At 41.0% G+C, this 24,658-nt stretch overlaps 1 protein-coding gene across 2 annotated transcripts in view; it reads right to left on the reverse strand.

Annotated features, from left to right (window-relative positions):
* EGFLAM (EGF like, fibronectin type III and laminin G domains) overlaps nt 1–24,658 on the reverse strand; it is a 73,761-nt gene that overhangs the window by 9,856 nt on the left and 39,247 nt on the right. For both annotated transcript variants that reach the window (XM_027709154.1, XM_027709155.1), the window contains exons 8-18: nt 23,764–23,879; nt 23,183–23,519; nt 20,602–20,702; nt 19,273–19,373; nt 18,045–18,189; nt 15,979–16,168; nt 12,167–12,292; nt 11,189–11,432; nt 6,304–6,415; nt 4,642–4,758; nt 1,095–1,275 (exon numbers count right to left, since the gene is read on the reverse strand). In XM_027709154.1, coding sequence (XP_027564955.1) covers nt 1,095–1,275; nt 4,642–4,758; nt 6,304–6,415; nt 11,189–11,432; nt 12,167–12,292; nt 15,979–16,168; nt 18,045–18,189; nt 19,273–19,373; nt 20,602–20,702; nt 23,183–23,519; nt 23,764–23,879 — 1,770 coding nt within the window. The remainder of the gene's footprint in view (nt 1–1,094; nt 1,276–4,641; nt 4,759–6,303; nt 6,416–11,188; nt 11,433–12,166; nt 12,293–15,978; nt 16,169–18,044; nt 18,190–19,272; nt 19,374–20,601; nt 20,703–23,182; nt 23,520–23,763; nt 23,880–24,658) is intronic.

A 24,658-nucleotide genomic window follows, 5' to 3' on the forward strand; every position in this document is an offset into this window, starting at 1 on the left:
AGCTCATCAAACAGACAGGGAGTCACACTGAAACTGCAAATCATTCCCTTGCCTTGACTGCCCTTGGAGATGTCGGTACAGCTGCAGATACTGTCTTGGAATCAGGAGTTTAGCAACATGTACATACCTAGAAAGCCAAAATTCTAGTTCTCCCTCCTCCCCACAAAGTAGACAGGGTAAATGACGTTGGTTTGGCTATTAGTTAGACCACAACAATGTAAGAAAAGGGGTTGCTTGCATTGTATCTTAATAAGATGCTTTTCTTCTAAGACGTTGTCTGTTATGAAGAAAAGGCCATCTATTCATCACCATTTAACCAGAACCACTACTTTTGACTTTGAAGTTTATGCCTGTGAGAAATGAAGCAGCTCTTTTGAGCTGAGTTTACTATTACATTACAAAACCGTCCCTTAGGAGTTCAAGAACAAGACTGACAGAGGGGAAACATCTCCATCTAGTGGAATAACCCAAGGCACATTTTTTGAAACACTTTTCATGCAGATCTTAACACTTTTCTGAATCTAAGGTTTGAACTATTACAGGGGCTCTGAGGAAAGACGAGTAACATGTACATAGGTGAGCCTTCCTTCTTGGTGGTCTCTTTTGCCATACCAAGGTAGTGTCTGTGCAGATGGTGAAATTACTATTAGAGTAGTCAGTGTCTAAAACAGTACTAGACCTTTTTTTGTATGAGTATAGTGTTTGCTGTCAGCCCCACGGATAAAATTACAAGGGTTATTGATGTTTGTGCTTCAGGATGTAACACAATTGCTGGCTGGAGGATGCTGTCAGGAATTCCCCCTTTGTATATAACTGCATAACTAGGGGGGTTATGCAGTTGGCCACCACAAGCAACCAGATACCAGGTTACTATCTGTGGATCACAGCTCTGTGCTGGGATAACAGTTACCATGTTCCTAAACAACAAAACAAATTCTTCCCTGGGTACGTGGAAAGTGCACAGATGCAAAGGGAGCTGTGGCCTCCAGGCTTTCTATTTCAAGGGATGTGTAAAACAGCAGTTGTAGGTGCTAAATCTTTCTTATTTTTGTGATCAGCTCCAGATTTCTGGGTTGAAATGCAGCCATCATTACCTTTTTGGCAGTGTTGTCCATCGAAGCCCAGGGGACAGTCACATTCATAGCTGTCCTTCTTGGGAACACAGGTGCCTCCATTTGCACATGGTGAGATCACACAGGGGTGGGCAGCATTTGCTAGGTTGATGCCAAAAGTGAAATCCTGTTTCACATCGATCGTCCGGTCATTCAAGACAATCTATGTGTTAAAAAAAAAAAAGAAAAAAAACAAGGTAGGAAAATAAATTGTAAAAACTCCAAAATTTGCAGTATTATACTGCTAGTTAGAAGACTTCCTCTAGAAGACATCAGAGAAATGTAACTGTCAAAACTTGGCCCAAATCCTATCTCTTGTAATGTGTGTTTTCCAGTTTTCCAGCTCATCCTGTTGCTTACCCTGACCCATTGAAGATTAATTTCTCATGTGTAGTGTGACACAGCCTTGGGCAACCCCTGTATGGGGTGAAGCTGCGTGGGATTTACCAGGCTTGTGTCTGAACACTGGCAGAGTGCTTTGTAGCCAAGTCGTGAGCTAGGATGGTAAATTAGATGAGCATTGCTGAGGAAAAGCATTTCTGAGATCAGGAAACCCCTCAGGAGATGAGTGTTGACAACAGAAATACTAAGCAGAACAGCTTGTTTTTTGCATTTTCTACTGCTTTCTAGTATCTCATCTTGCCTGGAAGAAGTTAGAGTTAGGATGAATGAAAAATATAAATAATGACTTCACAAAACTGTTTTTATTTAAATGGAAGAGAACTGCTAAATGGTGGGATTTTCCTAATGTGTCAGAAATATATGTTCTCCAAAATAAACCAACATTCGTATAATCTCAGCTGATATCTAGGCAAGAGAGATTACATGTGAGTACAGCTTCTGGTCTCAGCTACATCACAAACAATAGATTTTTAAGGCCAAAAATTGAAAAGGTAATAGCTACTCTGCCTCCTGGAAACTCAGACAATGCACTTGAGGAGATCCTAGTGGGAGAAGGGTTTGCATCAAGCATATATGCTCTATTTGAAAAAGCCCCGCACAACTCCAACAGCAGAAAAACATCCAGTCCCATCATATATATGAACCAGGGAAGACTTCACTACCTTTTCAGCTTCTTTCTAAGTTTTGGCTACATTGTTCCAGAGGTTAAAAAGCCCACACTCATAAAAACATGTCTTTTATTTCTGAGCTTCAGATTCCAGCCCTTGATTCTCATCGAGTCTTTTTCTGCATAATTCCAGCACCTTGTACCCAAAGAAACCACGTAGGGACTAGCAGACCACAATAAAGCCAGTTCCCAACCTTATCGCAGTAAACTAAATAGACAGTGATGGTAGGTCTTTCTACTCTCAGCATATTTTCCAGTACTTGGTGATGTTTGCAGCTCTATTTCTATGCGGTTCTCCAAAATCCTACTATGTATAAACACAGCAGGAAACTAAATGTCCCCAATACCAAAAAGGCAGGCAATACTCTTCCCTGGCATCCCATCAGGTCTCTGAGGATACAAATCCAAGACTGACAGAGTTCAAGAAGCGTTCGGATGATACTCTCAGGCAAGTGGTGTGACTCCTGGGGATGATCGTGTGCAGGGCCAGGGCTGGACTTGATGATCCTTGTGGGTCCCTTCCAACTCAGCACATCCTGTGTTTCTGTGAAATCTACCTTACTGAGTACATCATAGAAATAAGGGCTCACACTCAGAAATTCCCAATCCTTGTCATTGTTTTTACTCTAGGGTACAACTCCTCACCTTGTAAGTGTGACCTGTATTATTTGCTCCTAGGCTTCCTATCTTGCACTCCAAAATGCACTGTATTTAGTCAAGGCCACCTTCCCACTGATGCTTGTGTAACTGACCTGCTCCCACCAGTATGACACATTCCCCCAGTTTCCCTGAACTTCATGTTTTCTGCTAGACAGCTGACAAAGACAGTGAAAAATGTCAGACCAAGGGATAACATCATTTCCACTGAACTGCAATTACTTTTCTGTCCTTGAGCAATTGTTAACATGATTCAGTACAGAGTTTTTCAATTTTTAAAATAAAAAACCATTATTAAAATTTATTTTATTTGCTATTTGTTTGCATTAATCTGACACAAGAACTCTCTCCTTTAAATGAGGATTCAGGGCCAACCTTCTAACTGTATCCAAATTATTTTAAGTATGCTTAGGACAAAAAAAATTAGTTCAATTTGAACTTTCTTTTGTTTATTTACTAGGACTGATTATTAATTTATATTTTCTAGAAAAGAACTGCACCCATGCACAGCTGACCTCATGGGAACATTATCCCTAATGTCTGCCAACAATCCTCCTTTCATGTGCCCCATATAAAATTGTAAGAGGAGAAGGCAGTGAGGTGTGCATCTGCAGAATGAATACACGAGGGGGACTGGAATCCATTTTAATTTTTGAACCCCAGGAAGAACAAGAAGGCCGAGTGCGAGGCCCTGCAACAGGGTCAGGGTAACCCCAAGCACAAATACATGCTGGTATTAAGAGCAGCCCTGCAGAGAAGGACTTCAAGGTGCTGGTGAGTGAAAAGCTGGACATGAGCTGGCAATGTGTACTTAGAGCCTGGAAAGCCAAACGTGTCCTGAGCAGCATCCAGAGCAGCATGGCCAGCAGGTCGAGGGAGGGGATTCTGCCCCTCTACTATGCCCCTGTGAGATCCCACCTGGAGCTCTGCATCCAGCTCTGGGGTCCCCAACATAAGAAAGACATGGAGCCCCTGGAGGGAATCCAGAGAAGGCCGTGAATATGATCAGGGGGCTGGAGAACCTCTGCTATGAGGAAAGGCTGAAAGGTACGGGATTGTTCGGCCTGGAGAAAAGAAGGCTCTGAGGAGATCTTATAGTACCTTCCGGTACTTAAAGGGGACCCACAGAAAAGCTGGAGAGGATCATGGGCAAGGAGTGATAGAACAAGGGGAATGGCCTCAAACTGAGAGAGAGTAGGTTTAGATTGGGTATTAGGAAGAACCACAGGTTGCCCAGAGAAGTTGTGGATGTCCCATCCCTGGAAGTGCTCAAGGCCAGGCTGGATGGGGATCTGAGCAACATGGTCTAGTGGAAGGTGTCTCTGCTCATGAGCAAGCTAGGGGGTTTGGAATGGATGACCTTTAAGGTCTTTTCTAGGATTCTAGGATTCTTTTTCACTCACAAGTGCATTAGTTATGTCAGACATCTAACTGTCTTAGTGTGCATACACAAGTATTTGAGCATTTCTTCCATTTCTTTATTTATATATAATGTGACAGGGATGTTTGAGAATGCTAATCTTCACATAGCTTTGTATGTCCTTCTGAATTCAATCCCATATGGCTTCTGCTAACTTATTAGTACAGTATAGAAATAAAGAGGGAGACTGGTAGTGGTAATAATTACTGGCTATTAAAGTTTAATGACTTTTCACTGTGAAATAATTCTTTAAGCACTTTGTGGTGGGCTCCTGAGGTGAAATCTTAGATTATTTTCAACATTGCCAGTCGCATAAGGGCAAGTTTCCCCATAAAGTGTGCACTAGATGGGATGGAAATAAATGTGTTTATCTGGGCACACACCTTTTGGATGCTCCCACTGAAGGGTCTGAGGATCCCAGAATTCTTCTTCACATCATCATAACTAGGGACTCCACCAATAAATATTTCAGAGCTGCATTTAATCTGTGTAAAAGCACCCTGCAAAAAACATAGAATAACATTTTATTAGAGTAGCTGGAACCATGCTTGTATCTTCAGAGTAGCCTACATTAATTGTTATAGCCCTACATTAAATGCTAGAAAGCTTACTTCAGTGCTTCCTTACTTCTGTTAATCACATTTTTTAGTACAATTCTCTCAAGAAAGCCATTGTAGGACACTCTCTACTTGACTGTGCTTTATCCTGATCAGAAGTAGCTGGAAAATCTCATGTATTTCAAAATGGCAATATTGAAAGAAGAAAGAAAGGAGACTGCCTCATTGTGTTTCTCACTGCACATCTAGCTTTATTTGCAAAGACTTGAAGTACACTGGTGCAAATCTAGAACCCAAATGAGGTTCATAAAGCTAAAATTGGAGCAAAGTTCATGCAACAGAAACTAATTTAACGTTTCCAATGTCTGAAAAGATAACCTATAGCAAGTTACGGGGCTAAATGAAAGAAACATTGAGCTTGCATTAGTTACCAGAAGCAGTTGCTCAGGATACCTGATGGGAATAGTCAGGGTCCTGGAGTGAACTGAAAGACATGTAACAGCTAACGACAGGACAACTGCGTAATTCCAGCCCTGTAGAAGCTTCTGTGTTTTCTTTGTTGGCAGCTCCCAGCCAACCTCCTCCTGCAGCTGCACTGAAGTACTTAGAAAAAAAAATAAAGTCTTCATCTTAACCCGTGTATCTAAAGAAGTCTTGACTGCTCCAATGGAATGTTTCTCACTCAATTTGTTTCCTGACAGACAACTGGATATTCAATTTATTTAAATTGAACAAGAATAGTCTAAGCTTCCCAGTTTGCTGAAAAAGCTGCTGATTATTCTGCTAACGGGATCTGAAGTCTGGTTTTCTGTCCACTAGGAAAGAATAAAGGACATTTTCTAAGCAGTTCTAACCTCAGGTTCTTGAGATAAAAAAAATACCTCTGTGCTTGCATTTGAGTGCTTAGAGTGAATATCCCGCTTGGTACAAGCACAATTTCACTTTATTACAAACTTGACTCACTATAATCTCTTGGTGAGTGAAGAACAAAATGCAAGTCATCAGCTGTTTGAATATTTCAGCCCTTACTCTGCCCTACAACTTACTTTTGCAAGAAGACAAGAAACAATTGTCTTTTGGCCTACCTTTCCAGGACAATATTCAGAGAGAGCTAAAGAACAGGAATTTGGGCACATACTTTTCAGCATAATTCTTCTCCAGATGACAGATTTCCTACAGCACACATTGTTCAGCAGACTTAGCCACAAGCAAGTACCAAGAAAAGAACCTCCAGAATATGTATGAACCAGACACAAAAATGTGAGTCCAGTTACATGTCAAGAGCAGGTAGGGATTTCAGCTGCTTCCCTGTCATCTGAGGGAAGACTTTACTCACAGATTTCCAACTTTGGGCTTAAGAAGATGTTTCCCTAATGTGTATACTTTTTTAAGCTTGTAAGAACTTTGAAAGCCGACTGTATAGTTCACTATGCAATCACTTTTACAGTCTAACAGCTGCATTCAAGACAAGTCACGTCATATGCTCACCTCTGCCATCCCTTCCACTGGCTTTTGCTTGTCCACTTGTAGGATACCATTCTTTGCTGTGCGAGACACTCGCAACTCATGCCACTGACCCAGACTGACAGGTTCTTCACTCCTGTTTTAAGGGGAAGAAAATTTTCAAGTATGTAACACTTTGCCTTTCTGATATTCTGTGATGTTAAAAAGTCAAGTCCTCTGGGAGGATTTTCTAAATAAAAAAATAACTATAAACCACTGTGATTCTTTCCTTATAAGGGCGTAACAATTTTCTGAGCCCCATCAGCAAAGACTATGTTCCTACAGCAAATAACAAGCACTCTAGTTTTATTTATAAATTAAATGCTTCTATGATCAGCCTGTGTTTTAGCTACCTCTAAGCTACTTTTTCTGTTCAGTCACTTATCATGAGTAAAGACAAATTTTTGTCTCAGCTGTACATCCTCATTTCACTGAAAGCTTCCCACTAAATGGTTGGTCTAGTCCCACATCCTTCATCCTCTTTTAAAACAGAACTACTCTGTGTTGGCTTATCGTCTCTATTTATGCATCCTATTACAGCGACATCTATACAAACACATGTGCAGCCCGGATGCTGTACATTAACGGGAAGTAACTAAAATACAAGCCTAATGTGATGAGATCTTGGCTAGAAACAATAATCCCCAGTTGTGCAAAGTATTCACCAGTCTCAAAGGAGGCATTTTTAAACTGTTCAACTACTAGTTCAACACTGATATGAATAGCAGCCTGTATGAAGGGCAAAACCACATTTCACTTTACAAGTTTAACAGATCTTTGTACCTTGTTTTCGAATGTTATTTCACTACACCGGTTAAAACATTTTATGTCTAAATGAGATCTTGAAGGATTCCTCCAGGAGCAATGGAAACCTGTGTTTAATTCACTGGTCAAGCTGGAAAAATCAGAAGTCCTGCTATCTAGGACTCCTGGAGACTTTCTAGCTTCCAGTTAAAAAACACAGAATTTTTGGGGGTGAAATAATGGTTTGTATTTTCAGGCTATTTACATTTAAAAAAGAAAAAACTTTATATATTTCAAAATTAAAGAAATGGAAAAAAACGTGATTTTAAATAGTGAGTCAATAGTGATTCAAATGCTGATTCAAAAAGGTATATAATTTTGAAAATGTGAAAATAACAATTTCTTTTTTTTTTCTTAACAATCAACAGGAGTTTTGAAATCTTTCTGTTTTATCTATTTTGATTCTCCCAATTTTCTCAAAGCCTGTTTTTATCTATTTGGATGATGCTGACTTCTGAGTGACACTTAGTTCAGAAAAGCTCCATAAGAAAATATCAGCAAGCAATGCCAGTCACTTCTTCTTCTTCTTCTTCTTCTTCTTCATCTTCTTCTCCTTCTTCTTCTTTTCTCCTTCTTCTTTTCTTCTTCTTTTCTCCTTCTTCTTCTTCTTCTCCTTCTTCTTTTCTTCTTCTTTTCTCCTTCTTCTTCTTCTTCTCCTTCTTCTTCTTTTCTCCTTCTTCTTCTTCTCCTTCTTCTTCTTCTTTTCTCCTTCTTCTTCTTCTTTTCTCCTTCTTCTTCTTTTCTCCTTCTTCTTCTTCTCCTTCTTCTTCTTCTTTTCTCCTTCTTCTTCTTCTTTTCTCCTTCTTCTTCTTCTCCTTCTTCTTCTTCTTTTCTCCTTCTTCTTCTTCTTCTTCTTCTTTTCTCCTTCTTCTTCTTCTTCTCCTTCTTCTTTTCTCCTTCTTCTTCTTCTCCTTCTTCTTCTTCTTTTCTCCTTCTTCTTCTTCTCCTTCTTCTTCTTCTTTTCTCCTTCTTCTTCTTCTTCTTCTTCTTTTCTCCTTCTTCTTCTTCTTCTTCTTTTCTTCTTCTTCTTCTTCTTTTCTCCTTCTTCTTTTCTTCTTCTTCTTCTTCTTCTTTTCTTCTTCTTCTTCTTCTTCTTTTCTTCTTCTTCTTAGGGAGCACCATTTAGGGTTTAACTACTTTGGGTAAATCAATCAGAATTTAATCACCCTGATTAAGTCATTGTACATATATAAAGGGACCAGACAGGTTTGGCCACCTAGTAAGTGGCAATACAAACATTATCTCTTCTGATTAGATCATCATAATGCTAACCCTCCTGCTCTGCTAGATTTAATTAGAATTAGGAATGACTGAGCCTTGCAGAGTCTTCACTTCAGAGCTGCAAGCTACTTCTTGGAATCACAGACTTTTTGAAACAAAATTTTCTTCAGGCATTTGAACACTCCTGGCTCTTCACATGCTGTGAGGTTACTTTTCCCCATGTAAACTGAACCTTAAAAAATACTCCAAATCATGAAGATCCTGATCCTGTGCATGCCTGGCCAAGGGAAATCCCAGGGGACAGCAATTTATCTTCTGAGATATCTCAACAAACAGTTCAGTTGCTGCATCCCTTCAGAATCCCTTCTCCATGTCAAGCCCCTTGTGCACCCTGTGCTGCTTTCATCCTGGGACACAGCCGGAAAAACACAAGCTTCACCAGCATCAGCTTTCCTACTGCTACTGCTGACATACATAAATAAGCTTGCCTCACTCTAATTAAAAAGACATCATAGTTGTGTTCTGAATATATTATAATATCTAAGAGCCTGATGGTTCTATGGAAGAGGTATCAGGTTGCCCAGAGCTATAGCCCCATTAAAGACAAAGGGTAGGCATGAAGCAGTATGATGAAGATCAGGGCAGAATTTTAAGCAGATGTTGATTGAGACAGCATGAAAAACAGAGAATGTATTTATCTTATTTAATCACTGACAGAGCTGACAACAGGGTGTGAGTTGCACATGTTATCTAGAAAAAGGAGGTGAACAGGACAACCTGACAACTCTCAATGAAGTTGGATTGTCTCATGAGTCTCCATTACCTAGCTACCTCACCACACTCTTTTCACCCAGTACATGTAGCTCAGATGCTAGCTGGCATCCAGCTTGCACTTCACCTTTGAAACAGAAAGGGGCAGTGTCCACTCCCAGGCATATGGCTGTGGCTTTTGCCACATTTTAAAAGCCTACATCTCAGTAAAACTTTAGTCCAAAGTGTTCTGAAGTGCTACAATATTCTTTGAGAAAAAAAAATTACTTCAATGTGTTATGGTTGCCAGTAACAGGAATTAGATGACTGTAATCAGTAAAGATTGAATGCTTTTGTAAGAAGGGCTATTCTGGGTTGGAGCAAAGGTCTACAAAATTAGCTATTTCTGCCACTTTTCAGCAAGAGAATAGAACAGGGCAAGTATGGAGTGATTCTTCCCTTGATATATCATCCTGGCTTCTGGCAACTTGTCATTTAGCAATTTCCTGAGTCAGAGGCTGCATCCGTACAATTGTGTTTGATCTCTCTCAATGGAGCTTTCTTCAAATCTGTCTAATTTTTTTTAACCTATTTATAGTTCTGGCATCTCTAACATGCTGTGACAATTAGTTTCCACAACTTATTTATGTGCTGTCTAAAAAGAAAAAAACAACAAAAATCCTTCTGATTCTTACATTTAAAAAATACAGAATAATCATTCATCTCCATGTCATTCACAATTTAAAAACCTTTATCATACTTCCACCAAACTCCTTTTCCAGGTTGAAAGGTCCTCCTGTATTTGTAAAAGCTGTTTCATCCTCTCTCCTAGATATCATCGCTACACCTCTTTTTTAATTTTGCTAATTTCTTCTGAAATGAACTGACCAAAATAGCAGCAAGTTTTCAAGACAGGGTGCATTGTGGGTTTTAGTTGAGGCATTGTTCCTTATTCCATTCCTAATAATTCTCTGCATTGTACTTACATTTCTGTACTTGCCTCTGAGCAGTTAGCTGTTGCTTTCACAGAACTATCCATGACAACTCCAGGATCTGTCTGACAACACTAACTGTTTTACCACAGCTGTACATTGTTAGGCTTGTCCATTATTTTGCATTTGCTCCCTTGAAATTTCATCTCTTATTTTGTCATCTGAATAGGTTTGTTTGCTTGAGTACTCATTCAGTGCAAAATCAGTACATTTCTCCTAATCGCAGTATAGTCAAAATTCCTGATGTCCATCCACAGGAATCATTGGTATGTAAGACTTGCAGGCAGTGTACACATTTTGTATAAGCTTTATATAGATTATTTCAAATATCAGGTCAGACTGGTCAAACTGGCAGCCTCCTGGACCATATCTAACATACTGAGTGCCTCTGTCCAGCCCATCGCCTTTTCAGAAAGCCCAGAAACAGCTGCCTGGAAACTGGGCACTCAGTTACACAGAGAGGGAGAGCAGCCCTTTTTGAGGCATTTCATTGCTTCTGTCCTAGACATTGATTTTGGAATGCAATGAATCATTCTCAAAACGTCTGTCTTTATCTAAGAACCTGGGGGACTAATTTAAACCACATCTCTTAGACAGCTTAATTTATATAAATTGGAACCTAGCCTCGGGTTCCCAAAAACCAACACTATGAGGAAGTGGAGAGACCTAGAGTATACCTTCTTGTGTCACCTTCACCCTGGTGCTTACTGTTGGAACTCAAAATCAGGGTAGAGGATGCTCACAAAAGTGCCAATATTGTGAAATCCTTTGGTAGAAAATATACGGATAAAATCCCCCAATTAGCTACGGCACAATGTCATGGAGGCAAGAAGGGAATTTCTGCAATACCATATGGACACAAAAGTAACATCTACAGTAAAGTGGTGGCACTGACAACAAAGCTTTGAAACATAAACCCCTACAGGAAGAAACCCCTGTCCCCCTGAATACAGTTTTAGCGCTTCTGTGCTTCCTTAGAAGTAGGTACCAGAGACCGGTGGGGTCGCACGCCTCATCATAGCCTGTTACTCTTTCCAGCCCACTCCTCTCCCAGATTAGCACCATGGCACTGTTGGAAAGGAAACACAAGCAACACCATTTACCTGATAACAGCTGTTCCTGAGCCACAGTCGAACCTGAACTCCACATAACCAGCCACCATGTTAATGGAGAGGAAGTCCTTGCTGTCTGTATCGTAGCTGTACAAAAGGACACCAGTCTCTAAATCTGGACGAAATGTCAGCTCAAACTCCATGAAGGAAAGGTAATTCTGTGGTTCCAAGGGCCAGGGTGTGCTAGCAAATGATCTTAAGGACTCGTTGAACTGAGGTATGGCCAAGGTGAGTGCTGGAAATCCAGAAATCACAAGCAGGTCACTTGAGGCTCAAATGTAAAAGACTGACACTTACCAACCAGTATCAGTTCCCTTTGTTAAGTAAAAGCTAACATTTAGCAAAACAACCTCAAAATTTTGTCACTGAAATTAAAAATAATTTTTTATCTTAGCCAACACCGCTTAATTCCCTCCTTTTCCAGGGACATATTAGTACTATGAAACTTCACATTTCTTTTCCTTAGTGATTCACCATAAGGTTCTTCAAAGTAGGAAGCACACAATGGGTGATGGCATGAAAAGTTCTACAGCATAGAAAATAATGCTACATGTGTTTCGCTATTTGTATCTCTCTGATTTTAGCAGGAAATTGCTATTGTGTCCTTTACATTTCAGAATATACAACTGACACTGGTTTTAGGAGAAAAGTGGGTATTTTTTTAGAATTAATGGGCAACTGTGGAGTGGTACATTACTTTAGCTTTTGAAAAGTAAGTTTGAGATGCTTAATTACCGTTAGTTTAAATAAGCAAAGAGGTTTGAGAATCACTGATCATGTAGGAGCTGGATGTAGCTCCAAAGTGGTGAGGGAAGGGTTTCAGTATGTGGCTTTAAAAAGATGAAGTAATAAGTGCTCTCTTCTGTTGGTGTAACAGCACAAGACCTCCTCAGATGTCTCTATGTGGAAAACACATTGAACACTACATCACATGTAGAAAGAAATAGAAGCATTCCAGCACCCACTCACCTTCTTCACAATGATGACCTTTAAATCCAAGAGGGCAAAGGCAAATGTAAGAATCTGCTTTGCTCGCAGTACAGGTACCACTGTTGATGCAGGCTGCCTCATCACAGATGCCACTGCTACACTCACCTAAACACAGAGTCAGAACACCAATTTATCACAGAAGTTTGTCAGAGAAGATTTATTTAGCTGTTGAACATCGCTACTAATCAATGAAATATGCTCTCCTGACAGAATTCTTTCCCATTTTGTCAAATGGTGTGCAGTTAAGACAAGGTAATTTGATTTTTAGTATTTTTTCTCTTAATACTAGACCAGTAAGAGACCTTACAAATAGCAAAAAGTAGCTCTTACTACAAACCACAGCAAATATAGTCTCCAATTATTCCCTGAATTACTTATCTTCTGCTCTTCTTCCTATTTCCTCATAAAAAAAATTTCTCCAGACTGTTTACAAGCACTGTGACTTGTTTAATTTCAGTTATCTTAAGTGCTTCTTTGTTCACTGTGAATTCACGCCATGCTGAGCATGGAAGGTGTTAATCATCATCAACTAATCTTATTAGCCAAAATGGGATTGGCAACCCTCTTGTCTGCACTAAAAGGAATCCATATCATCAGCATATGGGCCTTTTAAGAAGCATTTCTACTATGCTGGCACATCAACTGAAATAACAAGGAGATTATTTCTTCTTTCTGGAATTAAGCTGAAATTGTTGTAGAACAAATAATTTACTAATTTTCTTCTTAAAACTGATATCTATAGGTCAGATTATACAACAGTCAAATGTACCTCTGATTGAAGTTCTTGTTGATTTTGCTTGCTTTCTCCTTTATTTAAGTTTCTGATTAAATAACTCTCTCATTGTCAAAAAATAACAAACTGATCCGATACATTAAGAAAACTCAAGTAAGATTTTTGTGATGTACAAATGTAAGCACACATTCAGAGGGGCAAACTAAGAATTACACATTTATTTTGAGGCACATTGAAGTATCATCTCTGACATGAAAAAAGTTTAATGAGGCAGCTCTGAAAATAGACACTGGGGAATGGTTTTGTTACTTCAGATGACTGAGAGAAGTCTTACAAAACTATTGCAATATTTGGGTTTTTTTAAAATACAGCATTCTGATTGTAAGGATGGTCTCCAGACCAGGATTTTACACATCTTCAATAAGGCACTGGTGCTAGTACAGCCCCAACTTTACAGTTTGAATTCCCATCCCATAGCCAGAAAGAAAACCACAGACAAGTATGCAGATGTCAGTGGCTGATGTGCTGGTTCATCCTGATCACTCTGCTGTCAGCAGTGGAAAATAACCTTTTCTCACTGACTCGGGACAGAGGTAGTAACAGCTCTCAGGTCACCTGGTACAACCCCCTGCCAGACCAGACTTGTCTCATATTGCACATCTAAAAATCTCTCGCCAGCCCATTTTTCATTGTATGGAGGAAAAGTCTGTGTACAGCAGTCATGACACAGGGCTCCAGGGCTAACTTGAGGAGCACAAACAAAATATACAAGTCCCTCGTAAGAGAAACAAATGTTCCTTCTCTGTGGAAGGGGACAATTATGTCTGCCCCACTCCCAGCCATGGGAGCAGGGATGCTCACAGTGGTCATTGACCTATGTTTCTCCCTTCTAGTCTGCATTGTAATGGCCACAAGTGAACTAAAGCAGGACAGCTATCTTGTCTCAGATCCCTCACATATTCATCAATTATCGTGACACTAACAGAAGTGATTAGGACTAGCTCTATTTTATAGATAATGAAACAGAGCCAAGACCTGTGTGTAAACAAGGATCTCGATGTATCAAGTGTGAAGACAGAACAGAAAACTAAGACAATGCTGATCTTTGCTGCAGTTGCTGCACTCTTAATCAGTGCTGGTAGTATGGTCAAACAGTAAAGTTAAAGTCGTTGAGAAACAGAAAAGGACAAGGAAGGTAACAGTAATAGGACAAGTCACAGGATCACTGGTGTGAGAAACAGCTTGAACTGGAGTAGTCTTGGTATTTAAGGACAGGCTGCTCTCCCACTATGTCAGTGACTTATCACCACAACCTTTGGGCCAGCACAGGCGACTACACTGAAGAGGCAAATCGCGAGTCTGATGGCTGCATATGTTTGGCTGCAATGGCAGATGAAGAAGGAGAGAAGCTGCAGCAGGAGTCCAGGGTCCTGCTGTGCCTGCTCTGAACCACAAGCCCTGCCTCCCCTGCCAGCCCCTTAGCTCACTGTCCAATGGGACTTCTGCTATAGCCAGCAGAGGCGGCACAGGGGCAGGATGGTCCCCCCTCCTCCCCACCCTCAATTCTGTGATCCATGTGCCACAGCACCTCTGATTTATATACATTTTGCCAACAGAAAGAAAACAACAAAAAAAAAAGACTGGCTAGCAAAAGTCATCCCCAGACCCTAGTAGAGTTTACTTGCAGGTTTTTTGCGTTTAACTTACATGACCTATTGTTTGCAAGTCTCTTCTGGTACAGTGTCATATGAATGTGTGCAGTCACATAAGGACAGTAAGGCTTTATCACTCAGTTTCAAGTCACACATGGCAGAACACAGCATTTGTTTTCATTGATGTTGATTGTTAATGCAGTAGTATGTGGAGCATTCATGGATGGGAATAAAGCTAGCTGCAACCCAAAAGCCCATAGAGATTAGGGCTCAGGGAACTTCAGCAGGGTTTTCATCTATCTAAAGTCCATAGATTCTCACTCTATCGTGAAATTACACTCTGCTTCCAAAGTCTTACTCTTTTCAGCAACTGTTTCTTGGGCCACTCTGTTCTCCCCCTATATTCCACAGAAGTTTGATCTTGGTATCTAGAGAATACAGAGCAATTGTTAAGAAGTTTCTCATTAGTCGCTTCCTTCTTGAGATGCCAAATGCACAGCTAAGAAGAGAAGAAAGATGACTTTGTGGTTGAAGCATGGCACAGAGAGTTCAGTGATATGAGATCTATTTCTTGCCTTTACCACTTGCTCTCCGACTTGGGCTTACTCTTAAACTGTTTAGATTGGGAGGTCATTAAAGCAAGGATTTTATTGTCCTGGGGTTTTTTTAAGTTCCCATTACACAGATGAAATAGATGAGTAAGTAAGACAGGACTAGTCAATTAGCTTCCCTAGTTCTCCATCTTCTAATCTGTGAAGGGGAGACAATGCTATAATACCACTTCACAAAGCTGCTGAAAGTATTTATTCCAAGCTATTTTAAATTATACCGTGACTCTGGAAAGTAAAACAATGGATGGTAGTCAGGAAAGCCTATTTGCTTCAGCAGTGATGGGGTTTAATGGGGAAAAGCCCTCTGTAACAGCCACAGTGCTGCTGTGGGTCTGAGATATCCATGTACTGTTTTGGACAAGCGCAATGGTATCTTTAGGCAAAACACATTTTGTCAGATCCATATAGTTTCAAATACAACCTCAGCGTACACGCTATTGATTTCTGATGACATGACCATGTCAGTCAGGAGCATGAAGAAGCATCCTGAGAGATGCTGGCAGAAATATTGGTGCAAACGTAACATCAGCAGCATGGAGATCACTGTTTGCTCATTAGATATTGTTTTACTATTTGTTATGCACAATAACTCTGTCCACAAAAAATTTACTTGTGCAGTGTGATTCTACTGTGCATTCTACTATAGACACACCACAAGTAATGTGCACAGAATAAAACCAGGTAAAAAACAAAGACCGCACCTTACATCCATCAAACCTGGACCATTGTTTCAACAGGCTAAAAAGTAACCCCTGGTTAATCACTGATGAAAGAACCCCATACCATTACACTTACCGACATCAGCACCACTGAGAGCTTTCCCTAATGGCCAGGGTCTCATATCAACTATCTTTCCATTGATGCTGAGTGACTGGACGCAGCCCTGAAAGCCACGGTTGGTGCCTGTGGCCCTGACCAGCCAGTACACACTGGGAGCACCGCCAACGTAGAAGGGAGTCTGGAACGTAATTTTACTGTATTGGCCCTGCAGGGAAAACAGAGCACAACACTCTGTATAACAGACGTAACACAGGACAACTTATTAAGCCACAGTCATTACAATCAATTTTTTCTTCTTCCACAAAGAATTGTGTCAGGGAATAAGTGGGTTGCTCACTTGTAATTCCTCTCCATCAGTCATTCCTCAAATCAGTCTACCATTTTAAATTAACTTTTTTGCACCTGCATCTATCAGAGTACTACAAGCACAATAACAAACTTAAAAATCACTATGTTTTGAGGAGAGATTGTGATATGACTTTTGCTACAATTTCTTCCTTTACTTTTGCCAAAATTGTTTGTCTTCTAAACATTAAGCCCTGAGGGACAGAGACTAATGTGATATTGCCTTTTGGACAGAAACTAGCAAGTGTTTACCATTGAATAATAATGAAATGACAAAAAACAAGAGTAAAAAAAACCAAACAAACAAGAAAAGGCAAAAGTCAATAAAATTACCACTTGAGAAGGGTTCTGCTCACTTTGCCAGTGCTAAATTTAGTGCCCACCTTTTTGGGGGGGCATTAACAAGCCTACAGAAATGTACACAGACAAGTTTACTAGCACTGCTACAGTGCACAGGAAAGAAAAAACATGTCAAAAAGCAATAGAACCTTTTTGGACCATTGAATCAAACTCTATGCTATTTTTGGCAATGGAGTAACAGTTCCCTCCACAAATTGATCAAGATACATCTTTTGCCTCCTCCCCAGCAGTTGCTACAAAACTTCACTGACCTTTAGAAGAAAACACTCAATATTCCCAGTTATTCGGGGTCAGTTTTAACCAATGTGTGCTTGAGACAGTACTGACCTTTAGTTTAAAAGCTTTCTGGATTTTTCACCTCTGTCCTGCCCCCATAGTGTTTAAAACAATAAATTATATCACCATAGCCTATGTTTACCTGGCTAAATAAGCTGAACTTATTGAGTCTGCAGGTGTTCACTTGCACAGTTCACTGCAGAAACTGTACACATATCTCCTGATTCACATGCGCCCTATGTGTAGCATTGGAAACAGAGAGCAATACGACAGACATTGAAATTCTTTTCTCTGTCATTTCCAGCTGATGAACTCAATGCAGTGCAATTCTTTTCCCCTTCAGTGCTTGCACATGAAAGTGTACAGTAATAAGATGACTGAAGCTGCTTTTTTTCAGGGCTAGGAATGGCATGCTAATAGTGGCCATCAAAGGAAAGGCATCTGAAACAATTTGAAACTACCTTTTCTTCCAGTGCCTAATTTCACTTCTGTTTTCTGGCCATAGATGAGCAAGTCAAGGCATCTTCCTCTATTATATTTTACCCTGTAAGCCTTGTATGAACTTACTGGTGTTAACATAAGTCAGGGCAGAATGTCTATTTCCATTACTCTGTTTAAATCTGTCTCCAGGATATGCATCTAATTACACTTCTGTATACAAACCTTGTGTGGGTATATACATATTATACATAAATATATATACTTTCATGCCCATGTGGATCTAGTTTTTATGTCTGAAGAAGCAGAGCAGCTCTCTAAGGCTAAAAAAGAAAGCAAGCAGGGACAGCAGCTGAACAATCTGGTAAACTTCTAACAGCAGCCTCTATCTGAGACTAGCAAAGAGTAGCAGAAGGGTGGCAGAGCAAGCATGGAAGACAACAGGAAAACTGTAGTGGGATTTGGGGATATTTATCTTTGTGATTTCTAGACTACATATTTGGAAGAGTATCTGTACACTGGTACTAGTTCACTAAGTATCCCAATACTGATAAATAAAAATGCACTTTCTAAATCTAATCAGACTTCTGGTAGCAAGAAAAAAGTTGTCATCATAACTTTAAGACGGCCCAAGGTTGAGCTGCAGGGGCAGGATCACCAACCTGAGATTTTCCTGTCACGGGAGCATTGTTGTCCATCCTGAGCCAGCCGTTCACCCCATCTCTGAACAATGTGACACTGTGCCAGTTCCCCAGCTTGATTTTGTTTTCACTTGTTATGACTCCAACTCCAGTGCCACAGTTGAACCTGGGAGCAGGAGATAGAGAGGGCAAGGTGACAATCTCACAATCAAATAACGAAAAGTCATTTTTAGACTCCAAATATTCCTTTTGCACTTGGGAACCTCTCTGTTCCACACTGCATATAAGCACAGGAAAACTGGACAACAGGTCTAGTATATCTGTTCTAAGTTTCAAACTTCATCATCTGTCTTCCTACCATGGAGAAGATTTGCATTCTCTGGCCATACCAACTGCATTGCAAAGTTTGTGAACAGCTGAAACTGTTTTAAGATGGAGGGTATTACAATCTGAGTTCCTGCTATCACAGTAATTTCTCCTGGGAATTTTTCTAGCTACCTGGTGAAAGGCAGTGCTACATTAATAACTCAGCTACTGTATTTGAAACTCAGTAGTCATTGAAAAGGAGAGCTCCAGGAGAGTCTCTGTGGAGCTGATTGCGCACAAAATGTGCCACTTTGCCCATTTGCATGCAGTGCAGGTGAACAGAAACACTACCTAAGGCACATCACCCACTTTGTTATTCCCCGTTTTCAAAGTACTCGCTCTCCCAAGTAAGGAGATCCTGGAGATACTCTTTCACATGCTTCATATCCATTGGACTGCAAGAAACCCTCGCCTTCATTTAAAAAACCTGCAACTCTCATCTAAACAAGCAATACAAAATGAAGTTCCTGGCCCCTTTGTGGTATTAAATGCTGGATTTTCATACATTATCTGCAAGTCTTTTGCTGCAAAACAAAAACATTGACTATGCACCCCTCGATATACCATCACCTCAGCAAATACAGCGGCTCACTGGGACTTTTGATAACATAGAAATGAGCCCCAGACTAATGTCTTGAAGAAAACATCATTTTGCCTTTACACTGAGGTCTGAATAAAACAGTTCAACAGGGAACAAGGTCACACACTAAAGAAGGATGAGAGAAAAAAGTATTAAAGAACTTTTAAATTAAATTACATTGTCCATTTTGTGCACTGCATGGAGCAGAAGTCAAAGACACTGCAGATATTCATCACATATAGCAGTCCCAGGAGGCAGAAATGGCTCCTTCTCTTTACATCAGATTTAGGATGGAAGTTTTACCTGAACTGGAGGCTACGCCGGATGATTGCCAGTGACATAAAATCACCCCGACCATGTTCATTTTCTCCACAGTATAGCAGCAAACCATCTTCTGATTCAGCCTGCAATCATTGTATCAACACAAAAAATCAAAGTCTAAGCCTCATGGTAACAGACAAAAGCAAGCAGCAGTGGGGAACTTTTCTCTAGAAAGGGTCAGCATTTTTCAGATCGAGTTTTTAACTTGCAGAATCAGAAACTGGTTGATCAATTTTAAACCCTGAACCTAGAAAATCACTGCCTTAAGTGGTTTAAGACCATCTACTTACAGTATGATACTATCATACTGTAAAAAAAGCCTGAAAGTACCAAAGACTGTCACACATGTCCCATGTGAGACTTCTGAGCACAAAGTCTAGCAAGAATGTCCTAGCAAGCCTGTTAAGTGTAGACACATCAGACTTACTGAACATGAATACATATACCCTACTTTACATGTTCTGTGAGCCTGACACTCTTCAAGATGAACAACCCATGCTGGTAGCATTTCTCCATATGTGCATAACAGCTGACACAGCGACTTTTTGCAGCCATCCTGCATTTTGAAGTGACAAATTGCCAGAGGAGTGTTACATCACCACATAAGGCAACAGACTGCTGCTGCTCTAGTGACAGTCTCACACCCAGGCTGTGAAGCTGGTGAGTCTGCCTTTATGTGGGAGTAGGGGTGCATCCAAGAGCTCGGCCACCCTCCCTACAGGCAGCCCTACCAGTTCTGTCCCTAAACAGAATTAACCCAAGGCAGCGTGGGATTTTAGACCTGTATTTTAAGTAGTAAGGTATCCTGAATATATTAGCTGGTGTCCCAAACTTCACAGATGGAAAATAATGTCCACTTAAATCCTGGAGGATGGAAGAGGAGCTCTAAATACAGGATAGAGTGTTTTGCTCTGTATGACAGGATGATAGTTTCTTTTAAGCAAAGATACTGCATGCCACTTCCAAACTCCAATTCACAAAAATTCTGTGGGTACTTCAGCCTGTAGCTCTTTCACGTGACTATAACCTTGCCAACGTACATGCCTGCTAGTCCACAATACCAGTATTACTAGTCCCAGGGATTCTCTCATGCAGTGCCTACAATAACGGATGCAAACATTTTAAATGCTTACAAACTTAATTTACATTCACTGAAGGTTAAGCCAGATCTTTACAGATGAAGGTTATGTACAGGTTCCACAATTACATTACAAGCTATACTGAAGCTGTTATTTTGCTATTGTCCACTGCATCAGAATAAGTAAATAAAATTTAAAACTCCTATGTGAGCTTGGAATTGCTCAAACTTACCCTGAACTCAAGGGTAATTTGAAACGTCTGGTAGGATTTTTTCAGTGGTTCAAAGGTGATATATGAGTAGCCAGAGAACTGAGGATACTGGATGCTGATGTCTGAAAAGCAAAGAGAGAAGCCTGTTATTTAGCAGCTTTTTCCCATATAAAAATCGATATACGCATTTAGTACTAGATAACATCAGGTGGAAATGAAAGGAAGAGTTCCTCCAGAGACCATTATTCAGCAGCAGTCAACAATCAGTTAACCTCTTGCCTTGTCCTCCCACCACTTTTCACAACTAATTCCTTTATTCCCAAGGACCTGGTGAACTTGGAAAGAAACAGGATACTGAGGGCCAAATACTGTTCAACAGTTTAATCACAGGCTTCAGAGAAAATTTCTGCAGATTTTCATCCTTGTTACAGAAGACAGAACCTATCAATTTTGTATTTATCTTCTTTTAAGAATTCATTTAACAAAGAGAGAACAAAGTAATTTTCTGTTTGGCAGGATTACAAAAACATATGCCGGAAGTATGGCTAGATTCAAGACTGCATTAGTCACTGCTGCTCCATAGCTGCTGCATCGAGCATCTGGAGAATCACTGGATGTCTCATAACAGCCCAGCAGCTTCCAGCACTTCCCTCAAGTCAGCTCAGGGCAGAGGCTGAAGAGAGTGATGGGGAAAAGAGGGTCCCTGCAGGCATCTCTCCATCCCTGGTTGCAACAGTGGCTCTTCTCATTGGTCTTGTCCACTGGCATTATCATTGCTCACCCTTATGCTATTCCCTGACCCTGAGAGACAATGAAAATCAGACATATCTTACTGCTCCCTTTGCAGCTAATTTCCCTAAGAGGCACTAAGGACAGCCACAGTTTCAGGCCTGAATTCTTATTTTTGTGGCAGATTTAAGTCCAATGAGGAGTCCTATTTCTCTTAGCTATTTGAATACTGAGCGTGTTTTTCTTGTGTATTTGCATCTGGATACAGTTCTCTCAGCTTTTTTGTTTGCAAGGCGTACATTTTAGGCTGAGGTGAAGAGGCCCAGTGCTATAAACCTGAATGCAACATCAGCAGACAGCAAGCCCTGATCACAAGCAGAACTGACTGGACCAGAGTGCCATGCAGCTGTTGATTGTGAAGTCTATTTCAATTCAGATTAATATACTATTTAACAATACTGGCTGCTGAAGAGAAATTCAGTACAAAGGAATATTGGCCCATGGTGCTACCACTTACTAAGGAATAACACACTCCCCAGTGAAAAATGGTGGGTTTGGACTGATGTTAACAAACCCGCTCTGCAAGTTGTATACAGCTATGTCAGTTCAAATAAATCCTCAACTCTTCATACTTGATCAAGGCCTAAAATCACATCTGCAGCTGTTTCATGTCGCTGAGTCACAACAGATTGTTTTCAGAATGAGATCTCTTTGCTCTAGCACTCCAGTTTGAAGAAGATAAAACACTCTCAGTGTCTGTAACCCTGACACATGACACTGTGCATCACGAAGGTCTAACATCACCATGTTGAAGACACATGTGTCCCTGGTGCTCTGCTGTGTGGCAGGGTCTTGGCAGGTCAGATGAGCATGCAGAGGGATGAACAGATCAGCTCTTTTTTTGGCAGGAGGGGTAGCACCACTATAACCAAGAGGACACTTTCTTTGCGTGAGCTCTGGGATTCATCTGACCCCTTGGTTGCCAAATCAGAAGAAAAATTACTCTGGGGGGGAAAAGTGTAACCTGCTTATGGCATGGTGAGGAAGCTGGACTGGCTTACCAGGTGATCTGCTCAGCATTAACCCTGCTAAAGGGCGAGTTTAGGTTTCCAAAGGGAGAGATCAAGAAGACAACAAGGGAAAAAGAAGCAGGACGGCCTCCTTCAGCTCAGCAAGCTCTTGTCCTGGCTCAGATGCCTTAAAAGAAGGCAAAAGGATGGGTGGCAAGTCCTGACCAGAAGAAATACACCCAGACTGCAGGTCATGCTTTCTGAACTGGGAAGAGGGTTTTATTCCTCTCTTTCCCCTGTCTGCCTGACATGAGTGCTGGGGTTACCACTCCAGCACTTCTGCCCTGCAGACAATGGGGAAAGCCTCCTTTGGTGGTATTTTTACAACAGGAGCTCTGACTCACATCCCTCCTGCAGGACCAGCATCATCCAGCAGACCACATTGGAAATGGGGGTGGTTCAGGGCTCCAGCTGGTGACAAAAGGCAAGTGTGAAAGGAGGGCTGAATGTCTCTGCTGGAAGCTGTGGATGCCACGATGGACCCTGTCACACCCAGGTGACTACCAACATACGTGGCTTCATCACCCCCTCACTCTTAGGGGGAAGGAGGATTAACCTCCCCTGTGTACCTTCACACAGGTTCTGCATTCAACTTTATTAAAGAATAACATTTTCCCCCTAACCAAGGAAAAAGAAGAAAAGGGGATGATGTCTGAAATGGGATGTGGAAGTTGGTGCTATCCTTAGGGATCCATTAAGCCCAGCTGGCGGCTTCCAAAGTGCACTTTCGTTGGTTCATTGGAAAGCCACTGCTTGCTTCAGACAAAGAGGAGCCAGCAGCAGCAGGCACACAGACACCTTACCTTCTGCACAGGTCTCTCCTCCTTTCCCCAAGTTGCAGTGGCAGCGGGAGCCGCCCCGGTCGTAGTCATTGATGCAGAAGCTGTCCACAGAGCACACGGCCTCGTCGCAGGACAGGTCAAAGAGCCGCGAGACAGAGGACATGCTGCCCCTCCTTGCTCCCCAAGCTGTGGTCGCCCTCGCTGTGGTGGAAGGTCGTGTGGTGGTGGGAGTGGAAGTAGTGGGTTCAGAAGTGGTTGTAAGGACCCGGGACAGGAGCCTGGAACTAGACCCTGGCGCAACCTTAGTTTTGACCAGGAATTTTCTGTTACTTCCTTTAATAGCAGGAAGCGGTCTGAGCTGAAAGGAAATAAAGAAACGCCAATTCAGTAAAACCTAAAATGCTATAGGGAAATGAAATAAATACCTTTCAAGATACAGATCTGAGGAAACAAACTCACCCTCAACAAAGAAAATGAAGGAACCACATCACTATGTCAGAGCATATAATATCAGATATTAAATTACCTGACAGGACTGGACACTTTAAAATATCAAGACTATAAAGAAAACAGAAGTGCCAAAATGAAATCTTGAAATTTACCTCTTCTATATAAATGTCATAGTCTGAATCATCAACATCAAATCCATCACCATCACCAGTCACTGTGTCTGTGATGTACCGATGCCCATAGCTTCCACTTCCTAATTCTTCAGAGCCTAAAAAGACATAACTGGCACATTCAGTTCATATATTTTTTCTCTTTACACACAGCAATTCAGACCTTACCACCCCCCAATTCACAACAGTTAAATCTGAAGTAACATTACTGTTCATCCTGTACAGACAATGCAAGTGTCAGTCTGAAGACGGGAGATGCTGTCCAAGTGACGTCCACATAACTTAAAACAGAGGGAAGGCCTCCATTAAGTCACTTTTTAGGTGATTAAACAAACAAAGCAGGCAAAGCTCCATTCTCCCTCTGCAAACTGACTTTTATTCATCATTCTTCCAGGACAAAATTTCTGAGCTTTTTCATCATGGACAACATTTTAGTGACTAAATAGTTTTTAGGTCAAGCTTTTCCCTTTTGTAAATACACAGTTCTGCATCTGCCCTACTGGCAACCAAATAAGTCCTAAGTGTATTGTTAGACTATTTTTTAAAATGGAATTTAGCACCTTGAAAAATGAAACATGCAAAAACATCTTAACTCAGAGGGTAGTTGGGCTTGGGAACAGGCTTCCCAGGGAAGTGGTCACAGCACCAAGCCTGACAGAGTCCAAGAAGCGTTTGGACAGCACTTTCAGGCACATCGTGCATTTATTGGGATTGTCCTGTGCAGAGCCAGGAGTTGGACTTAATTATCCTTGTTGGTCCCTCACACCACAGGATATTCTATGATTCTATGACCATGTGTTTTTCATGTACATAATCTGCTTCTGTCTCTCCCTGGAGCGCTGAACTCTGCAACGAAGGACTCTGGGCTGGGAACGGA

This window comes from Neopelma chrysocephalum, unplaced genomic scaffold, assembly GCF_003984885.1.
Source record: "Neopelma chrysocephalum unplaced genomic scaffold, ASM398488v2 Primary Assembly neopelma1_96688, whole genome shotgun sequence".
Classification (NCBI taxonomy): domain Eukaryota; kingdom Metazoa; phylum Chordata; class Aves; order Passeriformes; family Pipridae; genus Neopelma; species Neopelma chrysocephalum.